A 27,854-nucleotide genomic window follows, 5' to 3' on the forward strand; every position below is an offset into this window, starting at 1 on the left:
GGAAGCCAGGTTGGGTAGGGTTCAGGTTGGGAGCAGGCAGGTTAGGGTCAGGTCTATAAATAAAGGAAGGAAGCCGGGTTGGGTCGGGTGCAGGTAGAGAAAATCTTGACCCGCACATCACTATTGTGGAAGCCTGCAAGAATACAATTCTGCCTGTGTTCAGCAGCACTGTATTCATAAGGCAAAAGGTATGTAAGCATCCACCCTCCCGGCCTCTGTGCAGGTATTGGCTTGCCCACACCCAGCATCCTTCCGCTCTGCACCTCATATTGGATTATCTTTCATCCAGCAACTTCCTGCACCCCCCAAAATCTGCATCCCTGGACCGGTTTAAAAAATTCCAGAATGGAAAAATACAGCACTGTCTGTGTTACACTGTTAGTTCTTGTAATAATTAAATTAACTACAAATAACCAACTACTTGACAAGTTTTGGTACATGTATAGCCCTGTATAAAATTGAATCACCAGCGTCATCACCCAAAACCTCTGGGGTGTAAAATAAGGTCTGGACCTCTTTTAAAAATACACTTTTGGAGGACCAGAGACTGTATTATATAATAATATGTGGGACTTGCAGGCAAAGCATTTCTACTGGGTCTAAATATTTGTTTAAATTATTTTTTAGCAGACTTAAGGTATGGAGATCCAAAGTATGGAAAGACTCTATTTAACTCTATTTAAAACCAACAGGTCTTTGTCTGACATTTATTATTTTGGAGCCAGCATTGCACCAGTAGGTGGGCTAGTGTCAGGGCCTAAGGTGCAAGTCTGGCACTGTATCACTATATTCAATAAGTGGCTCTTGGATGTAGCACGGAAGTTTGAAGCAGCCTGACTATTACAAAGTAAAAATGACTGAGCCTTATCTTCTCACTTTCCCTTGTTTTCAGCACGGATTCCTGCAAAAACAGCAGCACTTCGACTGTTTGTTAAGCATCCCCTGTGGACCACTTAGTGATGGAGCCCTAACTAGGCATCTGATCAAGGCACCAGAAAGAATGTGTGAGCAGTACAGCAGATGGGGTGGAACAAAAGCAGAGAGTGGGGAGGAATGGAGAATGCCTCTGCTGACATTGTGAGACATTTGCCCATACATATGCATACAGGGACATTCATAAAGAAATTCCCTTCACTGTGAAATAGAGGCAAATTCAATTACTATATTCATCCAAAACAATTTAGATGGGTCTTTGGTGTCTGCGGTCCTGTTTGTTAGTATTGGGGAGTACAAATGAGGAAACCTTGTGCAGTTATTCAAGCTAAAAACAAAATAAGTGGCCCAATAAGGATTGGAGCAGCATGCACTGGCACACAGCTAATTAGAGTTACAGGGACTGTCTTATAATTACAGAGAAAAAGCCAATCATTTCAAAATGAAATCTTTTCGATATAACACTTCACTTTAGGCCTGGTGCCACCCTACTGAAGTACACCCCCCCCCCCCCGACAGCCCCCAAGGCCAGAAGTGACATCACAGGGGAAATCTGGCAGATAACAAATGACTTTTTGCAGAGCCATACTTCCTCTGAATATTTCCATTAGAGCTGCCATACTACTTGTACTCATACACTACAATGCCAACATTGCTCTTAGGCCAAACTAACACGGGAAATGTTGTTGCCCTTGTAAATTGCTTACTTAAAAACCATCCTGTACCCAAGTGAAATGTAGTTCAAATTTATAGACATTTAGTTGCAAATTCCACTTTCAGTGACTTCACTCCTATAGGGGTAAGGATGATGCAGTTGAGCAATGTCTCAGCAGAGACAAGAGGGATCATCATTTTCTGGGTCTGGCTGCACTTTGAACCCAGCAGCAGATACAAAATCAGACACGAGGTGCAGAGCTAGCCCCATCCTTCCTGCCTCCTATAGGGCAAGCATTAAGGGTAGCACTGATTTGTGGCCAACATTCTCTGCTGCTCCCCTAACTGGCGCTTCTGAATGACACATACGTTTGGGAATGGGTAGGAGATGGTAGGGGAATGCCTTCATGCCTCCACCATCCACCACTCATAAAAATAGCCCTCCCAAACATAGGGATCAATGTATTTATGGGTCTAGCTGTAGGTCTGTGTGTTCTAAAATGGCATTTGGAGTCCGGTGGCAATTAAGACAGCATAGAAGGCAGGGTGTAAGTGTAAAAAAAAATGGCAGATTGAGCCCTGCCTTCCACTTTAGTGATTCTATGGAATATAGGAATATGGAATATAGCTGCTCCAAAAACAAAACCATATTTATTAACAGAGAATATTTAGCACTGAAAGGGGATATCTAGCTGCTGAAATATACAGAAATGTTGTGTTTTGACATCACATGGCTCGAGCAGTGCACTATAGCACATCCTTGTACAAAATGCATAAGTGTCATAATAATTTATTTATAATGCAGGCATGGTAAACCATATCTCTATGTATCTAGCTGCTGGGTACACAGTGGATCCAATCATGCCAGTGGCCAGCAGCCTCAATAACATCAGCTCCACCTGTTTTTAAGATCTAACAATAAAAAAGTTCGGTCCCCCCCTCCGCCTCTTCCTTTCGAGCTAGGATTCCTGTAATATCAAATGGGCTGGGAATTAGGAAGTCGTAGAGCTGCGAGATGCTCAGGTAATGTCCCGGGAACATGAGCGTTAAGCTTTGATTCATAATAAATGTGCAGTGGACTTTAATGAGCAGCCCAGAGTGCAAAGCTGCAGACTGGATAATAATATATATTTCTGAAGACCTATTAGCACTCAGCAGGTGTCTGAAGCCACCACTCGTGGGATCTCAATGTCACCCTAACCAAACCAAATCCTACTTTTAATACTGCAATAAAACAAATAACTTGTCATATCTATGGAGCTAATGGGAGCCGTGCTTCCACCTGTTATTCCCTTTGCTGATAGAAGGGAAAAAAACACCGCAGCTCATATTTGTCTAATGAAAGGTCAACCCATTAGATGTTATCTCTTTGCAAACTGGAGAGCAGTCTCTCTGGATAAATTGCTGCTTTTTGATTTTGGAATTACTGTAATTAACAGCGCGTTGCGTTTGGATCGGTGCCAATCACAGCACAGCCTTAGGCTCGACCCACCATGACTACTGGCGGCCATCACCGCTCCATTAACTCTGGATGGAAATTAGCCGTCATTAACATGGAGACGCACGCTTCTAGCATGTTGTCAAACAGCAATCAGGCGGGGTCGCAGGTGAAGAATAAGTAGTTTCGGAACATGTCCAATTACAGCATTTCCATTTCATTGCAGAACCCGCATCTTTGTTACTTAACTTTGAATACAAAGTACAGTATTAATTTATGAGAAACCTTGGTGCTAACAGCAGCCTTGGGGCAGGAACATCGCAAAGCACAATATCATTTCATATGTTTAATGCAGAAGAGGTTTTCAAACAGGACTAGTTACCCTTTCTATTTTCAAAATGCCAGACAGCAATGCATTGTATGGCACAGGTTTACCATCTGTGAGATTTGACATGGGAAATTGGTTATACAACTGGCAATAACTCCACTTCTGCTTCACTTCGCCAGATTATGTTAACACAAAAAAGTCAGATTTCACCTAAAATTTGATACATTAATATATAGAAGCAATTTATAGCTACATAAAGGGGATGTTCACCTTTAAATTAACTTTTAGTATGATGAAGATATTAAGACAATTTGCAATTGGTTGCTATGGTCTTCTTTACATTAGTAACCAGGCAATAAGTTGAATGAGAGACTGAAATATGAATAGAAGAGGGACTAAGTAGAAAGATAAGTAATATAAAGTAATAATAGTAATACAATTGTGAGATCACAGAGCAATAGTTTCTTTGAAATTTAAAAAGCTGGAAAGATGTAGCAGAGGAAGGCAAATTATACCAACAGACAATGAAGACCAATTACAAAGTTGCTAGAAATAGGACATTCTATAACATACTACAAGTTAATATAAATGTCAACCACCCCTTTAACATGTAACTACATATTATCATCTCCAGTGTTTGTGTATTTGTTGAGAAAAGTACGTTTGTGGGGGAGGAGATTTTGGTATAATCTCCATTTCATGATCAGCAGAACAAGAGGTGATACCAGTCTCCTATTGCCAGGGAGGGTTTAGAACAGAACAGCATAGTCCTGTTTATCAAGATCAAATATGTATCTGTAATAAAGGTAATAAAACTTTAAAATATATATTTTGAAATGTAGTTATTCAGCTATAAGTAATGTATTTTACAGATGTATATTATATGTATATGTATAAATATTGATTGTACAAATATGGATTCCGTTATCTAAAAACCCGTTATCCAGAAAATTCCAAATTACAGGAGGGCCATTTTCTCTCTACAGGTAGGGCACACTGTTATCTAGAGTCCCGTTATCCAGAAAGCTCTGAATTACAGGACATTATAATAAAATAATACCATTTTTTTAAAAATAATTTGCTTTTTCTCTGTAATAAACAGTCCCTTGTACTTGATCCCAGCTAAGATATAATTAATCCTTATTGGAGCCAAAACAATCCTATTGGGTTTAAATGATATTTTAGCAGCCTTGAGGCACATTGATTCAAATTAGTGTAAGACCATGTATTTGGAAAATCCCAGGTCCCAACGCATTCTGGATAATAGGTCAGTTACATGTTATAATAAAATAAAACCTTGTACTAACTAAGATATAATTCATCGTTATTGAAGGCAAAATATATAATTATTTTATAAGGCTTGGAGATCCAAATTATGGAAAGATCCCTTATCTGGAAAACTTCTGGTCCTGAGCATTTTGGATAAGAGGTCCCATACCTGTATTAGTTGTCAGCCTGCTACAGGCCCCAGGGGAACCAGTTCTTATAAAAGCAGCCTGAAGTGTAGGGTTCTAAAGGCAGGGTTATAAAAGATGGGTTCAGATATGAAACCAAAGTACAGTAATAACCAAACTCTATAAAAATACTGGGGTGTAGAACAAGGTAGAAACGGTATTGTAGGCTGAAAAGATATTAGTTTTAAGCAGGAGAGGGAGTCACTCAAAAAGTCTTTCATTCCAGCACTGTTTCCATACCAATAAAATACAACGTGACGAGTGAATATGGCTGAACCATCTTGCAGTTCAGAGGGCGATGCATTTTCAGGATAGAAATGGTACTTTGTGCAAAAGCAGATGTATAATAAAGGGGCTGTGTTGGCGCGATGCTCAGAAGGAAAGAGCTTGCTGCATAGTTATTTAGTGTTCCATGTAGGCTTCAACAAGTGGGCTCTATAACAATTGATTTCAGATAGAATGTGCCCCAAAGTGGCCGGCTGGAACATAACTTAGTAATGCAGGGCACGCTGGGCAGCAGTAGTACATGCCTGATTCATTACTCTTTATATTCCTGGATCTTCTAGTCATGCCCTAGCCTGTAACGCAGGGGGCTCAAACTCAATTTACCTGGGGGCTGCAGGAGGCAAAGTCAGGATGAGGCTGGGCCGCATAAGGGATTTTACAAAAAATTGGCTTTCAAGGGATAATGCAAGGCACGGCGGGTGGGAGCTGCTGATTGCAGAAATGACGTTATTCCATCATAACAGTTATTATGGGAAGACGTTCTGTGTGCCCAATTAGCTCCTTAGCAGCTAATTGTGCACACAGAACGTCTTCCTATAATAACTGTTTTGATGGCATAACGTCATTTCCGCAGTCAGCAGCTCCCGCCCGCCGTGCCTTGCATTATCCCTTGAATCGCAATAAAAATCGCGATCCATTCATTGCTTTTGAGAAGGCGTTGGTGCGGGCCACAAAATATTGTACCGAGGGCCGCGAGTTTGAGACCCCTGCTGTAACGGTATGTCAGCATTAGAACCAAGAATCAGCATACGGTGTGTGGGTTTATAGGTAATTCTTTTTTTTCTGGTGATTCACAACACTCGTGTCTCTAGCTTATACTGTATTAGACTTAGGGAGGATTTATCAACATACCAGTTTGATTTTTTTTTTTCTCAGTTCGAGTTTCTTGAGATAAATATAACTAAAATATAACAAATTATGGTTCAAAAACCCCAAAACCTTGAATGTCAAACTTTGCCATTTAAAAGCTTGCAAGTTTCAATAGAAGTCAGTGGGAATTATATTTTGAATTCAAGATATTTGAGTTTTAACTTTTTTTATTCAGACAAGTTTAATACATTAATAAATAAGCTTGCATTCCATTTGTAAGTTTAATTGATTTAGAAAAGCAAACGCAAATTCACAAACTCGAAAACTGATAAATAAGCCCATTAATGGGTATGGGGCTCTAAGGATTGTAATTTTGTTGCCATTAGCACTCCGTGGGGTTCAGGCACCAAAGAAATCACCAGAACCATATGAGGCGTGGACCTAAGGTAGCAATGTTGTTCCTACAAGTGCTAAAAAGAATTGTGAATGCTATGGAAGAATAAAGGTAAAGTAATTAGCATTTGCAGTTTCAGGTACTGAAGGGAAGATCCTAGGAAGGAGAGTACAGTATCAGGAGGGGACTAGCAGGTGTGAAACCGTGGGCTACAGCATAGCAACGATTCTGAAGTCAATATTTATAAAAAACGTTGTCATTTAGAAGGAATGGAGCCTAAAGGCTATCACAAGCAATTAAGGCTGATCCTTCAGAGAGAATTCTCAGAAAGTTTGGTGCTGGCTAATTAAGTGTGCACAGTTAATTATATTCATGCGCCTTAAATTGCCTACAGGAAACAAATTTGGGCCTCCTTTGAATTCCTATCTTCTGCATCTGTTGCCCATTTCCGTTTGAATCCCATCACAACAAGTCTGAGCCTTAGCAACATTTCTCAAAACAGCAAGGACCAGACATTCATTAATGAGTAATGCAACAGCTATCTGTAGGAGAAATCATTCTCTGAGTTGATGCAGGCATCAAGGTCATCCCCATTGTCCAACGATGCTCACTATCCATAAAGCGATATGTCTGAAAATAGCTAATTCCATGTCCTTCTGTAACTCATAGAAAGTTATAATATTGTAGAATATTGAGAATGGGGTGCTATTTAACCTTCAACTGAAGCAGAGAAAAAGGAGGGCCATGAAGACTTTAGCTTGTGGCCGTATGAACGGAAGACTTGATGAAGCAGAGACCATTAAGCACTTCAGCTACTATCTTGTCAATTTCATTTTCACTGCGCTCTAGTCATCAAAACACACGCTGAGTTCAACTGCTTTGCAAGTATGCTGCTTGCCCAATATCTTAAGCCTGCACACAAGGATTTACTAGGCATTAAGTCACCCACACCCCTGTAAAGATCAGAGACACAGTATAGACTTTTCATTCTGTACTGTCTGCCAAACACTTCAAGAGAATGCAGCGGATCATTCTCCCTTATCTGAAGCAACAGCCAACACAAATCCGTGACATAGTATCGTAGCCCACAGGGCAGAAAAATAGCCAGGTCTGTGTACAGTGCACTGGCTTACATTTTTTGTAACTATAAAGGCAGACTGATGTGTCCCTTGCCTGTCATATCACTAGAATTATCCACTCTCAAATGGGAGTGCTTTTCTTTTCTTTTTTCAACGCTAGACAGTCATCGGTTATTGTGTCATAACGTTTATTTATATCATTGTATTACACATTTAAAGATTATAATTGTCAGATTTTAGAAGTTAAAATGTACATAAAGATTGGCGACAAATGGACTCATTTAAAGAATACAAGGTGTAAAATAATTGCTCAAATTGGTAGAATTTTTTACCCTTATGTACTATTTTTCATAGCATCCCATTGCAATTCTCCTCCATAATGTTAGGTGGGGGGTAGCAAAAACACACACCATGAATAGCCACCTGCATACCCTTTACTCGTGCTGTTACTAGGCACAAAAGTAATAAATGAAAGCCAGCCCCTTAAGACCCAGTTAGCAACTTATCGGCCCTGCTCAACTACCTCTCTGGCAGATTATTAGCCAGATACCTACTGAGTAGGTTTTGAAAATGGTGTCGGGCAAGGACCTGATTGGTGAGTACCCATATTAGTGGAAAAATTGTCCTGTTTAATGTTTATGTGGTTTTTTTGTTTGTTTTTTCAAAAAGTGAAACTATTTTTTATTTTTACATTTAAGGTTTGTGTCTGTTGATCCAGAACTTACAAATAAACTATTTCTTGGTAACAAATACCTTATTTTATATGAAAAAGGATGAATTATTTACTTGTCTTGAGCCATGAATGAAATTCCACCCCTGTTTTTCCTGTGTAAAGGTGGCCATACACAGGCCGATTGTAGCTGCCGATACTGGCCCGTGTAGGGGCAGGAACGAGGGGCATGCCCGACTGATATCTGGTCTCAAATTGGCCAGATATTGATCGGGCAAGTTAAAAGATTTAGTCGGATCAGGGACCGCATCGGCTCGTCGCCAAGAGAGCGGATCTTCACGTGTATGGGCACCTTTAGACTCAGCAGACAGTTTAATCTGACCATACATCCACTCGTTTGGGGAAGTCACCATATAAGGGTGTCTGGGTCTATTTTGGTCACCCATGAACTAGCACAAATCAGGCTGATTCAAAGGATAGCATGGGGGGGGCCTCCAGATTTTTTATGATGCAAGTGCTTTTAAAATGAACACTATGTGATGTGCTTTACTGCCACCTTATTGCTCTTGCACTTGCATCCAGGGTGTTGGTAAATAACCCCTTTTAGGTATGGTAATTCAAATGTCTGAAAAATTCCATATCCGGGAATCCCCAGGTCTCAAGCATTGTGAATAATAAATCCCATACCTTTACTTAATAATATGATAATAAAAAGAATTACAGGAATAGACTGGACAAGCAGATATTCATATCATTACCAAAACATACAGGGGTCATTTACAACCACAAGAGCAGTTCTGCTGCAGTCAGTTGCGTAGAAAATCACCTTTATTAAAGGTATATGCATCAATATGCACTTCTGGATAGTTGTACTTCCCCCCTGTCTCCTGTTCCAAATGATGGAACATAGTTACGTAGTTAAGTTGGGTTGAAGAAAGACCAAAGTCCATCAAGTTCAACCCTTCCAGCCAAATCCCAGTGCACATATATACACACACTCTTACCAACCTACCTATATAGAAACTCACATATATAAACTATATATATATATATATATGTATATTTTTTTTTATCCTTGAGAAAGGTCCTAACAAGGACCGAAACGTTGGTTTTAACAATACAGTGGTGTGAAAAACTATTTGCCCCCTTCCTGATTTCTTATTTTTTTGCATGTTTGTCACACTTAAATGTTTCTGCTCATCAAAAACCGTTAACTATTAGTCAAAGATAACATAATTGAACACAAAATGCAGTTTTTAAATGAAGGTTTATGTTATTAAGGGAAAAAAAAACTCCAAATCTACATGGCCCTGTGTGAAAAAGTGATTGCCCCCCTTGTTAAAAAATAACTTAACTGTGGTTTATCACACCTGAGTTCAATTTCTGTAGTCACCCCCAGGCCTGATTACTGCCACACCTGTTTCAATCAAGAAATCACTTAAATAGGAGCTACCTGACACAGAGAAGTAGACCAAAAGCACCTCAAAAGCTAGACATCATGCCAAGATCCAAAGAAATTCAGGAACAAATGAGAACAAAAGTAATTGAGATCTATCAGTCTGGTAAAGGTTATAAAGCCATTTCTAAAGATTTGGGACTCCAGCGAACCACAGTGAGAGCCATTATCCACAAATGGCAAAAACATGGAACAGTAGTGAACCTTCCCAGGAGTGGCCGACCAAAATTACCCCAAGAGCGCAGAGACAACTCATCCGAGAGGCCACAAAAGACCCCAGGACAACATCTAAAGAACTGCAGGCCTCACTTGCCTCAATTAAGGTCAGTGTTCACGACTCCACCATAAGAAAGAGACTGGGCAAAAACGGTCTGCATGGCAGATTTCCAAGGCGCAAACCACTTTTAAGCAAAAAGAACATTATGGCTCGTCTCAATTTTGCTAAAAAACATCTCAATGATTGCCAAGACTTTTGGGAAAATACCTTGTGGACCGACGAGACAAAAGTTGAACTTTTTGGAAGGTGCGTGTCCCGTTACATCTGGCGTAAAAGTAACACAGCATTTCAGAAAAAGAACATCATACCAACAGTAAAATATGGTGGTGGTAGTGTGATGGTCTGGGGTTGTTTTGCTGCTTCAGGACCTGGAAGGCTTGCTGTGATAGATGGAACCATGAATTCTACTGTCTACCAAAAAATCCCGAAGGAGAATGTCCGGCCATCTGTTCGTCAACTCAAGCTGAAGCGATCTTAGGTGCTGCAGCAGGACAATGACCCAAAACACACCAGCAAATCCACCTCTGAATGGCTGAAGAAAAACAAAATGAAGACTTTGGAGTGGCCTAGTCAAAGTCCTGACCTGAATCCTATTGAGATGTTGTGGCATGACCTTAAAAAGGAGGTTCATGCTAGAAAACCCTCAAATAAAGCTGAATTACAACAATTCTACAAAGATGAGTGGGCCAAAATTCCTCCAGAGCGCTGTAAAAGACTCGTTGCAAGTTATCGCAAACGCTTGATTGCAGTTATTGCTGCTAAGGGTGGCCCAACCAGTTATTAGGTTCAGGGGGCAATTACTTTTTCACACAGGGCCATGTAGGTTTGGATTTTTTTTCTCCCTAAATAATAAAAACCCTCATTTAAAAACTGCATTTTGTGTTCAATTATGTTATCTTTGACTAATAGTTAAATGTGTTTGATGATCAGAAACATTTTGTGTGACAAACATGCAAAAGAATAAGAAATCAGGAAGGGGGCAAATAGTTTTTCACACCACTGTATATCTACAATAAAAAAATTTTGATGAAACTTTGAAGGGTGTGCTGGCCACAGATGATTATTTTCTATATATATAAATATATATACTAATGATGCACCCAATGGCGCAAAATGCCAAAAGGAGGGTGGAGCATGGGGATCATGTAGCACTGGAATGCACCTGTATGCTGTTTGGTATGGTAGGGACAATCCTGATTTATCAAATTTGATTAACTGTATTCAATAAGTGTTTTTGAATGTGACACCGCTAATTTTTCAAAATTAAATTCCTTCTACACCCTTTAGCCACAAAAGAATAAAAGCACTATTATGGGAATATCCCTTTAATAAATATTGTGCTAATTTTCTTATTCAGGGTTGATGATAGAAATGGCTTCTTGGAAGTTGCTCTGTCATATTTCACTCATAGACAGTAAGTGCCTATTAGAAAATGGTGTCATGTAAAGCACTAATCATAATATACGAGGGAGAGACAGAAATGTCATATTATACACTAATAAACAAGAAAGATTGAGAATGGAAGCAAACACACCTTAGTCAGAGCTACTTCTGTCAAAAAATGATAAAAAGATAATTTTATGAAATTCAACTTACTTTAAAAATATATAATGTATGAGCGGAGATTTGCAAATAACAAGTATGTCGCACCGGCCATTTGTCTCCGGCGTTATTACTTGCATCCCACGTGTTATATTGAGCCGATAACAGGCAATACATTTCATACAGAAAAACTGCTGAAATAAATGAGTTTATAAACTGAAGTTTCGTTCAATATTTGCTTTAGTTGTAAAAGTAATAATAACAGAGCATGGAAATACGGAATCGATATTTTGAAGTGTATTTATGACCTGTGAGTGATGGATTTGTTTGCATTAGTTGAGGATAAAAAGTTTCCTTGTGTTTAATCTCATATGAGTAATAAAATCGATAATATAGGGTAATATATTTGTTAACTCAATACAGAGAATACATTTTTAGTGTTTCTGTTTTCACTCAGGGACTTGTGTCAAATCCATTACCAGAGAAAATCCCATTAAAGGAATGGATGAAAAAAAAAAAGATGTGGCTCTAGAGGTAGAGAAAGTGCAGCGGGAAGGTGGGTGCGTGTGCAGTTATAAACAGGCACCCCAAGATTCATTTATTCAATGGAGAATGGATGTTAATATCTGCAAGATTTCCCAGGCTTGCCCAATTAAACTTAGCAAAGAGTCACAATGAGCCCAGGAAGGGCTTTTGTAATAGCAGGAGAGTGATCCTAATGGATTATGGAGCAGGGTAAGTCCAGGCAGACTGGCAGTCTGTGTAAAATGCCATAGACCGTCACTAGTCCCAGTCCAGACCTGGGTAAGTCACATTCTAACTTAAAGATGGTCACCTGATGATCTGAAAAACTTCAGCAAATGAAAGTTATGACAGTGCAGTCAGATTCAGTCTTACTAGGCTTTTTTTCAGACATCTCTATATCTGGACAGTTTGCATTAAATACTATTGCAGAGCAGCACTTTCTTCCTGAGGATGATAGTAAGGGGTTCCTCCCCAGAATGGTTGGTCAGGATTGATTAAGCTCTTTAATGTTGTATATTATAACTGGGATCCTGATTGTGCCAATCTTTTCTTTCTCAATTTTGAATCCAAGTAACTCCCCCCAAGAGTTAGCATTGCCCTTCCCTGGAATTACAACTGCCTCTTACTCACAGAGGGTTAATCTGGGTCTCAGGAAAAACATATTAATGACAGCTAAGGGACAGGAGGCAAAGGCACAGGGAACACCTAAATCAGCTTATACCTCAACACAGTAAGTTGAAAAAAGGGATCTTTATAGGGAAGGTTAATAGGACTAATCCCACTAGACATATGCAGCGCAGATAGGCTTGGAGAGATGGGTAAATAGAGAATTTGGCTAATCAGCTTAAGGAGCCGGAATGCACAGTATAACTTAATCTGGCTTGCCCTGTGCATATTACAAGCTACGTCCTCATACTTTACTGTGTATTTGAGGGGTAATGAGTAGAAGCTTATATTTTGTATTTAAGGCTCATGGCACACACAGCATTTTGCCGAGATTCTCAAATCCTCTTTCCCTCCTGTAGCTGCTTCCAATTCTTTTAAAAGGGGGATAACTTGCCTGTGATCTTGTCTGGGGAGGATCACCGAGGGCTCCTGGGCATAGGCCAAGTATCTCCCATTCAGTTGCATGCAAAGTGGCAGCTGGTGAGCAAGGCCATTTTGATCAATACAGTCCCCCCAGTTTGTCAACATGCTGCTGCTTTTGCCATGAACCTTACATTCATTTCTACATATTTAAACATATGTTTTTGATTTCCAGCCATAACTCTTCACCTTTTGTATTGGTTATTGGTCGCTTTGTACAGTGCTGCGGAATATGTTGGCGCTTTATAAATAAATGTTAATGTGCCATACTAATGTTCAAGCTATAGGTGGCATAGAGGAGGTCCGGAAAAATGGCTTTTCCTGCAGAAATAAGACAGATGCAGCTTTACTTATCTATGTCAACCATAACTCAGAAAACAAAATTCTACCAAGTTTTATCTGCCATTTTCTTCATGTTAATCATATTTTCCGTCACACTCTTTAAAAATTAACTTCATAAATTGTGTTCTTAACCTGCACAGTGCTGAACTGTATTCCTCGCCGGAAGGCAACAGCCAGTTGGGTGATAAATGATGCGATAAAATGAAAACTGCATATCATATTAAATGCTAACTTACAAATGTACTGTACTAAGGAACTGCAGATAACACCACAAAAGGACAGTACTTATAAATGTATCTAGAATGAAATGCAGTTCAGTTGCGGTTCACTATGGCAATAATGGTGAGTAAGAAGTCATTTCAGTGCACTTACCAGAAGCCCTTTCACCCAGGGCTATACAGTATACACAGCAATGAAGTAAAAAAACTGTAAATTTAACATTAAACTCTTGACTCGATTTCCATATCTAATCGGTCCCCAAGTCTGGCAGAAAATGTAATGATCAACCTCCTCAAGGATTAGCATTAGCCAAGTAAAGATCAGAAGACATTTCTGTAAGGAGAGAATCTAGGATCGAATGAGATAATCACTGTCATCTAATGTTCATTTTGAAATGTTTTAACTGATTTACTACGTTCTCAGGAGAATTTTTCTCCTCTCTCTACAAACACATCTCATTACTGATGGCCTATAGGGGATGTCCTCTCCAACCAAACCTGATTACCTTCAGTGGGCACTGGCCATAATCTGCATGAAACACTTAGTGGCCAGTAAGACTGCAGCCCAAGGGGAATAATAAGCCTCCTTGCATCATAACTAACAACCATTAAACCTTGGAGCAGTCAGAAATCAATGGCCAGTGAATTATTTGCAGCTTCACCAAAATAAGGGGGTCTGCTTTATGAATTTATGACTTTTAAACAGTGAAGCACCAGGTTATGCCTACAGAATACATCTCATGTATACAAGGCTCTTCTACTTAATAAGTAAGGCTGAAAAATATTCACAGCTTTTACTGTAGAGTTGGACCCTAGAGAATTCCTTGCTTTATCTTACACATGCAATATGGGCTAAGGGTGGCCATACAGACCCTTCAGACATTTTTGGCAGTTTATCTGCCCATGTAAGGGTCCAACCAAATGGCATGGCCTACCAATATCTGGCCATACGGGTGCAAAATCTGCACGTTTGGCATCCTCGCCAAAAGAGTGAATCTGCACACGTAAAGCCAGCTTAACACTTTTACACTGGCCTTGTTACTATCTCAAATAGAATTTATTATCTGACCTTTAGATCGATCAGAACTAGTCCTGTCTTGTACAGCATTTTCATGCCCAATATCTCATATTAAACTAAAAGACTGACCATTTACACAATCCCTTAAGAGATTACACTATGAATACAATGCAAATGCAATGGAACAAAAGGTCAGCTAAACCTCAGGAGGGTTATTCCTTAAGAAGCAAAGCTGCTTTTCCTTAAATTTCTAAAGACTGTATCTATTTGGCACAGTTCATAGGTGTTACTGCATAGATGCCTGATGCAGGAAACCCAGTAACTACAGGCTGTCTTGAATCAGTTGGTAATTGCAGGACTCGGAGTTGCTCATATGCTACTGCTTTGGGACTAGCCCCACATTCACAAACCTGTGCTATCAACAAGATTTAGGAACTTTTAAACTGTGCCTAAAGCAAGGGAGCACATATCCTTTACTGAGTTATTTGTTTTTTCTTTGCAGAATTCCCTTTGGAGGCTGTTTATATCCATTGCCTAGTCTCTGTCTTTACTGGTTCCACCAGTTCTCCTACAGGAAGTACTTCTTTACTTCTTAACACCTTTAGGTTCATGTATTTTTGTGTATTTTGTAATTTGTAGCTTGTTAAACATTGCCCCCAAGTGTTTGCTCAATTTGTGAAGTGCGAAACACATGACATTAACACACTGTATGTACTTTCCAAAAACACAAAGTCATGTGGGAAAGAAATAGAGAATTGTTTTAGAGCTCAACAAAGTTGTGTTTAACGAAAATACCATTTGGAAGTACAGTATTTTATAAGCATCTAGTTCTTACTTTAAATATCCAAATCTTCGATTTACATTTGCCTGCTGTTGATTTGCTTTCCAAAGCAAAGTTTATCTAGATATTTGCCTCTGTTCTGAACATGTCCCACTGCCACTTAACATAAATAATGATTATAGTTTTCATCTGTATTCTTTTTATCTGGTCAAAGGGGAACTAAAGCTTAAAGGAAAAGTAACGCTAAAAATTTTTAACTAAAAAATCTATTCTACCCTCCCCCAATAATTGCCCTATCATGAAAACTATTTGTTATTTATAATGCTTTAGAAGAAAATACCTGTTAAACTTGGCTTCCGGTCATTTGAACAAAGCCGATATGGCCATGCAGGAGAAAGTATCAGTTGAAGTTTAACTATGCGGTGATCGATTGATCGAGTCTAGCCTGACTCCTTCCTTTAACTAAAGAAATAGGGCAGAAATGTTGTACATTTAGGGGTATACTTATCATGCTGTGTAAAAAGTGGAGTGAAGCATTACCGGTGATGTTGCCCAGGGAAACCAATCAGCAATTAGATTTCAACAGTTAGAAAATCAAAGCAGATCATCTGATTGGCTGCTATAAGCAACATCACCGGTGATGTTTTACTCCACTTTTTACACAGCATGATAAATATATCCTTAGTTTCGGGCTTCTGTACCAGCCCAAGGCAACCACAGCCCTTTAGCAAAGAAGGTCTGTGCCCCCAAAGATGCCCCAGTATCTCCCTATCTTCTTTTCTGCTGATTCCCTGCATACGCTCTGTGCTGCTGTCCATTATCTCAGGTTAGGGGCTCACAATATACTGTATATATATATAGAATATAATTAACAAAATAATAATACAGATAAATCAAATATAAATAAATATTAATACTGAAAATTACTACATGACAGCTCTGAAACCAATGCAATTAAGCACCAGAATTTAATGATCAGCCCTATAGCAGACACTCCTAACAGAATCCAAGATGGGGAGCTCCTGTGACAACTCTGAAGGCCTGGATAATTAATGCTATGAAAAAGCTGAACCTTTAGGCTGGTGCAGCACGTTCAGGATGAAAAATATGACATTTTTAGCCATATTCATTGTTATGGTTTAGTTCTTTAATTCCTTATATGAAGAAGTTGTTAAAGGTAACATTCTAGAATACAGAATGCAAACAGAGGACGGTTCCAGAATAAAATCTTAGCTATGGCTATAGTTTTACAGGACTGGTGAATGAAATTCACAATAAAAGAACATTGTATAGAGTTAAAGCAATGACTGAGCGCAGTCACTTTTGTTCAGAAAATCTCTCTTTTGCATGGAAACAACAGATAAAGGGGCTTTTAACTTTGAAGTGTCTTTGAACATTGCGATTCACCGAAGCCAACATCTGAAAATGTCTGTTTGCATTTTAACAAACAATCGCACAGTGGTTTATATGTCTGCAGAAAGGCTTTTACGGAAGTTGTTTGGTTGTCTCAAATCTGTCCAGCCCATCCACACTCTTAGACAAGGTTTGATTTCCAATTCTCATTGCTCAGAATATGCCTGAAAACCAGGAGAACAAACAAACAGAAACTTCAGCATAAAAACATGATGCTGCTGAAATACTTTTCATTAACGTTCATGAATGCCTGGTGCCACCATAAAGTCTCTGCTCAGAATTAACTGCAGGGTTTTGTTGTGACAGCAAGGGCCTATGCCATACAAATAATGGTCAATGGTATATCTTTATACACTACCACTACCTTTAATATAAGAAATACATCTAAGGGCAATGGCACACTAGATGGTTTGTCACCCACTGTGGTTTAGAGGGACCAAGCTGCAGCCTGTATCGCCCAATGTATGGCCTCCTTTGGTAACACTTACCAAGCTGGGCTGGGATATGAATAAAACATATTTAGAAATAAATTCTGTGAGGGAAATAACATTCCTGGTTTCCTTCCCTCCAGTGGGAAATATATTGCCGTCCCTTTCAGAAGTAGCCCAAAGTTGCCATATATTTCCCACCAGGGATTCACATTATTTGCCTATGGGTGGCCAAATAGAGCAGAGATCCACCAAATAAGCATATTTTAATATGTATGGCCATATTTCACTTCATGCTCTCATTCATTTACCTAGGGACAAATGCTTCCCCAAAAGTGAGAGCATCCTGAAGAAGAGTGCAGGCCTAGTTGGTTGGGTTACCTAGGGAGCCACTTCAACCTCCGCACCAACCGTCCTCCATGTGCAGTAACAGTACAGCAGGGGCAGAGGGAGTGCACAGATGATAAGTTTACGCCAGGGGACAAGCACTAGTGAGCCAGCTGTGGGGGGACGAGGGCAATAGGGGTAGGCAGACTATAGAGGTATGTACCTAGTGCCCCCAGCATTGCACCCTAGGCACTTGCTTCTTCTGCCTAACCCTAGTTCTGGCCCTGCTGAAGAGAGAAGAGCTTCATTTAGCAGCATTAGCTAATATCATTAAAACACAGGAGAGAAGAAAAATACTAAATAACTCAAAAGAAGACACTGAGTGAGCGGACTTAAGTTCGGAGGCTGGTGCTCTAAATCTGATCAAATCCTGCCAAATACATTGTGCAGAGCAGTGCTTGGGCACCAGGTTAGTCACAACAGTTACAGGGAATATTTAAAGGAACAGACCAGCAGAGCCTCATGTGTTCTCCTTGAGCCTATAAAAAACCCAGGGATTTATTTTACGTGCAAATTTTAGAATCCTGAATAACTGCTCAGTGATAGGATTTATTTTTGAGCATTGATCAGTTGCAGTAACTAGTTCTATTTACCAACTAAACACTTTCTCACATTTGTGTTACAAATCAGAATACATTTGACGCTCACTCTGCCCTGAACTTGTCAATAGGAGACAAGATAAAGTATGATTATTATTCATGGTATATTAATGAGCATTTATCTGTAGCACCTAAGCACCTATCACTTTTTATTATTGCACTTATTTGAAGTCTATATCTCTATGATGGACATTTTGGGCCAGTTGCCAATCATAATTTATATGAGGCAGTGAATACGATGATGAAACATTGCTGTACAACAATGACATTACTAAAAGGTTCCAACAAAGAGAATACTGTGTTGCTTTGTGATATAGTACAGATTCTCACAGTCAGTCAAGAAATCTCTATACAACTGGGGCTGATTTACTACCTAAAGTGGAATGCCCTTCCCCACTGACCCTATCAAAATACAACAAAGAACGATTTACTAATACTACTTAGCAGCCATCCTTGCTGGTATTACACTGAAAATGTGGGGTAATGCTGCATTGTGGGTAAGACAAATGGCAGTTTTGCATGCCTTTGTACTGGCATTAGTCCCTTCACTCAGCAATACACTGGCTCGTACTGTACAGAACCTGTACCCATGGACTCATCTCACGATCTCTAATGTTACTTTTCGGCTGTATAGAAGGAATATCATAGGAAAATAAACAGATTCCATTCTGAAGAACAATTCTTTCAGAAATAATTAAAAATGAATGTTTTGTTTTAATAATGATTAGTGTTCCAGTATAAAAACTAAAACCATTATATTCTATACAACTTACATTTATTCTGCAATGTAAAGGGGGGCCCTACAACCCTATTGGAACTTGAAAAACAGCTCCCATGGCTACAAAGTAGTTATTCAAACACATTATATTTGCGCTTCTGAAGCATAAACTATTTCTACCGGCTAAGGGTATCAGTAGATTTATATTTTATATTTTAGTTTTACTGCCACTTTAATTATTCAAGTTACATTACAGAAAGCCAAGACAGGTGCTCAGGGATATTTTCACTAGGTATAATATTTGTATATCATTTTAATGTGAATTTTGCTTGTTTAATTGTACAAAGCCAGACAACATGATTGTTCAAGCAAAGCACCCGTAGCTGTGGTTAAAGAGAAAGTACACTTCATTTCCGATGAACAATTTAAAGGTTTACAGCCGACATGGGAGCTCCCACTCACACATACATCTATGCAAATGTATTGGGAAAGGGATGTTGTAAACTCAATAATATACAGGATTTTCTTATGTTACAGACTGAGGGGTAATAAATAGTAGTTAAATCCTACTATTAAAGGAAAACTATACCCACGAACAATGTAGGTTTCTATAAAAAAAATATATCATATAAACTAACTCACATGTAAACCCCTAACCTAACATATGTAAACCTTCACCTTAATAAACCATTTTAACAAAAATATACTTGTTAGTAGTATGTGCTACTGGATAATCCTAAATATAAAATTGCCATTTTAAGAATTAAGGGCCACCTCCTGGGATCATAGGATTCACAGTGCACACAAACAAGCCAAGGCACACATACATGCTAGGCCCCATCAGCCAATTAATGAGCAGAGTTCTGTCTTTTGCTTCCACACTACTTCCTGTTACAGTTAGAGCTGCATTATTTCTGGTCATGTGATCTCTGAGGGAGCACACAGAACCATCACTAAATGGCGGCTCAAGGGAAAGGATGTAAAAGGGCAACATTTACTGATATATTCCAGTTTGATGAGATTCCTTTATAGGTCACTTAACATAATATAAACTATCTGTTGGTTAAGTATTCATTCTGGGGGTTTAGTTTTCCTTTAAGCTAGTATTTAAAAATGCATGTGCATAATAGTATGAGAATATGAAGAAGATGTAGTGAGACCAATTCCCCAGGCAGAACATATTTTGCATTTGGTTGCTTCCTGCTTTCCTTTATATCATTTCTACATTATGTTTCTGATTTCAAAAATTCAGCCTTCTATTGTCTCCATGTTAATAACACAGTAATAGGTCAATCTCCACCAATCTATATACAATATTTAGGAACTAGTTATTGTATGGCGCAAATATGGTGGCGTAAATGTAAGGAACGGTGTCATTAATAAGGTCCATGTATCATCTCGGGGCTCAGAACCCATGTACTACATCGGATTCTCTGGCAGGGTGTAAGGAAGTATAAGGAATCTTCCCTGACCTGGGGAGCACTTAGGGCTGTGCATTCTGCAATAAGATCTACACATTCCAAATCTTTCCTACACTTTTAACGAAAGACTGCGATTTCTAATGTCAGAAGATGTAATTTAATATTAGCGCAATAAAAGGCAGAAAAGTACCAGAGGGTGTAATCCTCCCAACTCCTGCATAGAAGGCTGGCTAATAAAAAGAGTTGCAGTGGAAATTTCTGTTCACTGTGTCAAGGACAAGTGAGTTACGAGTTAATCTTATGTCCTACGGGGCCCCAGAGAACTATAAAGCAGCAGACTGGTGTCAATAGGAGGAGAGAAGAGACAGCACAAGGGCACCAATTCCAAATTAATATAGTTTTAATTCCATCCATCCCGGCAGTCAGTTGGAACGTGTTCTGCTGTCTCTCTGAGACGGTTAATTTGCGAGGCCAGGGCATGAGAGGTTTCAGGCAGCAGAGCATGCTGGAGAATATTTCTAACAATCAGGGGAACGTTAAGAGATTCCTATACCTATTTACACAATAAAACCTCACTCAGATGCACATATCCAGAGAAGGTGATCCTGTAGAACTGCAGCCCAGGGTTGTACAACAATTTATTGCCTAAGGGTTACCGCAGGAGTTCTGACCTATGCAGTAAAGCGCAATTAGTAGCTAGTTGGCTTCTCACCTCTATTACAGAAGACAAGCCAGTGATATATGCGATTGCAAGGTAGGATCCTGCTTCTGTGCTGGGAGAAATACCAAGTCTCTAATGAAGGAAAAGGTCTTTACAGTAAAGAGATACACCTCCCTCTTTCTCCTCACACTGGAACTTCCATATGCTCCTTCTTGTGCTAGATGTAGACAAGGAACAGCAGTCTACTTGGCTTTCATAAAATGTCTACAAGAAGGACAAAAAATTAAAATAGTAATGTCAATTGTCTACTATGGTGCAAGTATTAACTTGCTATAGTGAGCTGGTGTATGATCCTGAAGGAACTATGGAAATACTGGATGTCGATCAGCAAGCAGACATTTATGACAGTGGGGTTTATGCCATTGCTAATGCATTTGAGTTCCTGTCTGGCGGAACCTCCATCTGCAAGTATGAGGAGAAGAAAATGAGAAGGCATCTCATTTGTTGCTTCAATAGAAGGAAGATTACTGCATTCCCTAAAATGCCAGATGAAAAGGAACAGAAGCTTAACCCCCCAACACCAATGTGGTTACAAAAGTGAAAGGCCAGACCATTACAAAAGGGAATAATGACTTGATCCCTGAACTCATCTTTACGCAGCAGCATAAAAACCAACCCGCAATGTAATGAATGGCTGTATGACAGAATCAGCATCTGTATAGATCCATCATGACAGCAAGAAGAAACTATGGTTGACAAGCTGCTTTCAAACGGATCAAAAGAAGACTGCAGATAGCTTAAATACAAAATATTTCCCTAAAACAGTAAAGACACAGATTAGGCAACGTTATTTGACAATGGTGAATGATCCTGTAGAAACAATAGAATTTTTTTTATATTCATCAACAACCAAACATCAACTGTACAGTGCGTGTAATTGTTTCTGTTCCTGTCTAATGAAAACTCTACCTGTAAATACAATCAGAACAAAACAAGGAAACCCCTCATTAACTATTCTAAAGAAAATATGAGAGTATTAATCTTACCCTATTTCATTAATGGAAGTAATCATATTGATTAACACCAGCTTTAGGAACTATGATATTCTCCACTAAGACTAAGTAGAAGCACAGAAAGAAGTGAACTCTATGCTCATATAATTCTCCCACAAGACTTAGATAAGTACTATGACATGGTGATAAGTTACTTCTACTTCCAAAGAGAAATTTCATGAAAAGGCCAGACAGTCTACATATTTTTGCATTTATGTTTATGCTGAAACGCTAAACAAACATGATGGGAGGGAGAGGAGGTGTATGTATTCCAATGGGAAGAAGAGGAGGCAGAAGGCTGAGACAATTCCCCTTCTGAAAGGCTTCTGTGCCAAAACATTGTGGCATTCTCATTTTCGCCAGGGTATCTGCTTCCTTGAATTACCGTTTACCTTGCAAATAATTGAGTGGTATGTATTGTACCATTTTTTGACAGAAGGCTTGGAGATAAACTGATGGGAGGGAGAGGAGGTGGAAATATAAAGGCTGGTGAACAGACTGATGGGAGAGAAGGCCACTACAGCATTCCTAAAAGGTTGATGAAATGCGAGAAAATTCTTTCAGTATTGGATCAAGTGGCAGCATTGATTAAAAACATTCAGTAGGTCAGAACGAAGCTTTTAAATCTTTGACATTATATTACTCTGTTATAAGATGACTGTGTTGAGGACAAAGACCATGAGATAATTAACCTCTACTAATTTTATACACAAAGGTAGGCAAAGGCACAAGAAAGGCCAATGAATATATTCTCTTTGTGATGTTTATGTTAGCAAGGGAAGAAGGAAAACTTCCAGCTCAAACTTCATGCAGGAATAAATGGAACATGATGGACATCAGTAGAGGAATCAAATAGTAGTGGGTCATAGTTTAAATTAAGTGGACACCATACAGATTAATCTGGATTCACTAGTTTTTTGAGCATCCAGCGATAAACAATAAGCATAGGGGCATCAAAGGGATAGCCATTACTACTTGGAAGTGCAAAGATTTGCACCTGACAGAGGTGGTCCAAAAAGGTAAGGTGCATGAAAAGGCAAAAACATTATGCATTGCACCTTGTCTCCCATTTGTGTTCTCTACAAATAGGTTTGCAAAAATGTTCCCAAAAACATATCCTGGCTTACCATTGAAATACAAAAAATGTTAGTTGACAGGATGTTATGCTTTTGGTATGCTTATACTTATATGGGAGAGATTTTGCAGTTCATTAAAATGCGTGCTATTTCTATGGGATGTTAAATACAAACATCACAGAAGACAAAAAGGTCTGATATTGGGTCCCTGTCCCAGTGGGCCATGGATTAATGCCCCTTTTGCCTATTTGTTGCTTTAGCCCATTTAATAAAACAGCCATGTCCCAGAAACAAAGATAGCATGGTGGCTCAGTGGGAAGCACTTCTGCCTTGCAGGGCACTATCTGCAAAGAGTTTGCAGGTTTTCCCCATGTCTGTGTGGGATTTCTTCACGTTCTCTGGTTTCCATCCACACTTCAAAAATATACAGGCAGGTTAATAGGCTTTTGATTAAATTGACCATAGTGTGGGTAAATGTAATAGGGACCTTAGATTGTAAGCTTCTCTGTGACTGGGACTGATTTGAATGATGTAAAGCACTGTGGAAATGTGTCTGTGCTATATGAATGACAAGAAACAAATACATAAATAAAATGTACAACACAGGTAAGAAAAATTAAACCTGACATGTCCAAACTGAGTTTCTCAAGCTAGTGCAGGGGCCCTTCAGCAAGTTCCTAAACTTCTGCAGAAAACTCTTTGGTTTGGGAGAGAATCCTCTCAATCCATCTGAATGCACATTCCATAAACTGAACACAGAGCTAAGTATCTGACCAGATAACTGCTATATTATTTCCCTCCAATAATTCTGCATTCATGCATTTTTACCTTTGTGTTTCTTAGCATGCCCAACATATTGCCTGTACAGTATATGTTGCCCGCAGCAGTTATTAATTGCCGCCATCTATCCATTCCCACTGTCTATTGTCTCTTTCTGTACTACTATGCAGTATTTTCCCAACATCTGCTGTGGAACTAACCCTCATCTTACTAATAAGTCGTATCTCCTTTAAACATACTGGGCAGTAGTGATGTGCGGGTCAGCATTTTGTAGACCCACACCTCACCCACCCCTGAATGGCACTTTATCAATACACCCGCGCCTGATCTGTGACATCAAGAAGGGGATGTGTCAGGCAGGCGTGCACCTATAAATACAGGCTGACTGATGTGGAAGTCGGGCAGCGCAAAGTCATGGGCAGAGAGGTCGGACGGCAGCCCAAACTCACCTGTAAGAACTGTGTGAAGGTCGGCCCGACCCTGGCCGACCCACTGATTTTGGGTGGCCCACACATCACTACTGGACAGTTGGACCTGCACTAATTTAGTAGCCAATATATTCTTATTATTGTCTGCATGTTAAACACATTATTTATAGGCACCTAAGGTTTTAACAGCTTCTCGTAAACTTAACCTTTTTTCTTTACTCAATGATCGCCTGCTACTCAAACAACAAACTATAGGCAAAACAAGGTGGGAGTGGAATGGCATGACACACAAATACTAATCTTCGAAGCAGAGACAACAATATATTAGAAATGGCTGCTTAATGTAAGTATGGATGCTTTAATGGTCATGCTAGGCAATGAATATAATAAACCTCCTAAATCTGTATGGCTATATCATTTTAAGTAAGTGATAGAGAGAAGTGTGCTGCAGGTATCTTCAGCTACAATAAAAATGTAAATATATCCTCTCCTAACTTATACATCTCTTCACATTTCAGTTAGCACTTAGACATAACCATGTTTGAATGAAGCTAAGCAGTATGCAAACCTAATTCAAAGGGACAGGTCTAGTTAAAGCTCCTTAGAAACACTGTAAACGTTGACTGACTTCCCTCCAATTACATGTTTCAGCCTACAGAATGGAAGCACAAATTCTCTTTAGATGTTCATTCTATTCCTATATGATTGTTTTCTCTTATGGTAATGTATATTTAAACCTGCATGTGTAAATGTTCTCATCCTCGGCTTGAAACCGTAGTTCTCAGAAAAGCAGATGGTACGTTTTTACATATACGTTATAAATATAATACTTTTCTGTCAATGGGGATTGCTAATTTGAATTATGGGTACATCTACAGCACGCTAAAAGCGGTTTTCTGGTCTCAGAAGGCTTCATTTAGGCATCCATCTGGCATATCAACAGAACCCATTTGTTATCTGTTTATTTATCATCATACTCAAGAAATCTGCTATGTGAGTGGACCATAAAATATCATTGCTGAGCTTGTATTACCTCCAGCTACTATATTTCACATACAATTATTATTTTAGGTCGGTGTCCACCTGTCTTTCTCCATGGAACACAGTAATACCACATATATTGATATTATTGAACTATACAGAGAGCTTTATTAGCAAATAATCAATACTGTAGAAAGGAGGTGGATCGAAGCTGTCAACTGATCACTTTATGTTCATAATATGAAAAGAAGATCCTCAAAACAAATGAGCTAAAGATGAGCATAAGTATCAAGGCTAAAAAGACAAGACACTTTTAAATATTTACCACAAACACTGAGTGAAAATGTATGTAGAAAATAGATTTATCTAGAGTAAGAACAATAATTACACAGTTTGTCTTGGTCCCCGGTTCCCAATGAGCTTCAGGAAGTCAACTTCTACTTATCTACTGGACATCCCCAGACGCTCAGAGCTTATGGTAGATGGAGATGAAAGCCCCCAATAACATCTTTTGGGTGAAGAACCAACATCTATCTATATAACACCTATCTTTATACATGGCTGAGATGCAACTAGTAGCACAACAGGAAGCAGACTCTTATAATGATTCTCCATAAATTCATACCTAATTAACTACTGATATTACTAATAACATTATATTATCTCAAATAAGGTAAAATTCAAAGGAAAAAGAACAATGCACTGCGAGCGGTGGGGAGCCGGAATCCGAGAAGGAGGCAGGTGGACGGAGGGCAGCAGGTAGCATTTGAAGTGCAGTCTAAGTACAATAATGGCTTAGAGACCTTGATCTCTGTATTACTGGAACAATCCGTTACGTTAACACTGCATTATGTTATTTATACTATACAGTACATCTTCAATAGGCAATCACACATATAGTTAGGTTTTCACTAGTCTAACCTCTCAATGTTTATTCCATAGGCATAGGGGACTCTTGTCTGGAGATACTTTTGGTGATTAAGGCTACATTTTTATATTATTTTACGAAATTAAATTCAAGTAAAGTAAGAGAGTTTCTATAGATCAGCTTGTGCTTGTTCCTCTAGATATTAATTGGAAACCTACATCCAATTGTTTAGCCAGGTCATTGAAATGGCCAGTATTTAGATCTATGTAAACAAACTTGCTAAAGGTAAGAAAGGGATTAATAGAAGTTTCTTCAATGACAACTTTACCACCCACATAGCAACGACTTTATTTATAATCAGTGATCTTATCGTCATGCATGTGGCAGATAAGCAGAATGGGATAGTCCTGCGGGGTAAAGAGGATTAAATCAAGGAAGCCATGCGATTCACACTGAACAAGGACTTAACTGCTCTGCTGGATTTGCCCCCCAACGTGAGATCTAAAGTATTTATTCCGTAAAATATCATGAAAACAATACAAGTTTATTGAGTGATAATACTTATATACTCTAAAACAACCTTGTACTCAGTCACATAGAACTTGAAAGTCATTAGAAACCAGTCAAGTGGGCTTATTCCTATGCCACACTTTTGCTAGACACAGGTTTAGCCTCATCAAATAACCTAGTGTTTCAAGTGGTTGTAGCTCTTATAATAACAGATTGTATGCACTATTAACTCTAGAAAAACAAATATAAAAAAAATAGTTATTATTATTATTAGATTGGTATTATAACACCAGAGAATGGCCATGGGCATTACACTTATTTGTTGAAAACTGGGAGGAGGTGATACACATTTTCTCCTATAGAATTATTCAAGGAAAATGATGCACAGATGGAGCAAACTTTATCGAGACACTTGGCACAGATGGCTAATCATGTCCCATAATTTTAATAAACCCTCATCACGCCTTTTTCTCATTGTAATGAATTCTGTGACATGTTATGCTGTAATGAACCATTTGATGTCAAAACAAAAACTGATCCATCTGTTTTGTCAGATAAAAAGAAACAATTCAAATAGCCATTTAAAAAAAAATAAATAAATAATAGCTGCAATGCTATATAGTTACTGAATACTCAACTGCTATAAGAACACGTCTCATGTTGACAACTGATCCAATGCCCAGAGCAATATATACACCCATAGAATGGAGCGGAGAAAGAGCAGGAATAAGTCTTATTAAATGCCTTACAAGTTATGCAACTTCTTCATGTATATTTTTTAGCATTTTTTCATGTTATGCTCAAGACCTAAAATGGGTTGTTAAACCTTCTGTCACCTGCATATAAGATGAACTACAAATACCAAGATGAATGATATACAATACAATCATTTTTAATTGAAATCATTCATATGGAAGCATATGGAAGATCAGTGTTAGCAAATGAAATGTGTGAAATTTTAATAGAACCAACTGGAGAAGTGCAGGCTATCATAAATGTTTCATTTTTCATGCACTGTAATATTTCTGCATAGACAAACATTTACATCTATTAAACATGTTACAGGTAAATTAAGTGCTGTGGTTGGCTTCAATGGCCTGTAGCTTGCAAGGGTTTTTGGACCTACAGACTTAGTGCAAAGGTGACAGCAATCATATGGACTGGAAGGTATTAAAACTGAGAGGTCTAAAAAGGTACTTAATGGGACCAGGATAAAGGTGTTCTTTCCTTAAAGTGATAACA

At 38.8% G+C, this 27,854-nt stretch overlaps 1 protein-coding gene across 6 annotated transcripts in view; it reads right to left on the minus strand.

Moving 5' to 3' along the window:
• The window catches only part of mad1l1 (mitotic arrest deficient 1 like 1), a 494,211-nt gene that overhangs the window by 70,709 nt on the left and 395,648 nt on the right, over positions 1–27,854 (minus strand). The window contains exon 18 of one of the 6 annotated variants that reach the window (XM_031892607.1): positions 16,835–16,867. Coding sequence (XP_031748467.1) covers positions 16,850–16,867 — 18 coding nt within the window. The 3' untranslated portion in view covers positions 16,835–16,849. 6 annotated transcript variants of the gene reach the window in all.

This window comes from Xenopus tropicalis, chromosome 9 (genome assembly GCF_000004195.4).
Source record: "Xenopus tropicalis strain Nigerian chromosome 9, UCB_Xtro_10.0, whole genome shotgun sequence".
Taxonomy (NCBI): Eukaryota; Metazoa; Chordata; class Amphibia; order Anura; family Pipidae; genus Xenopus; species Xenopus tropicalis.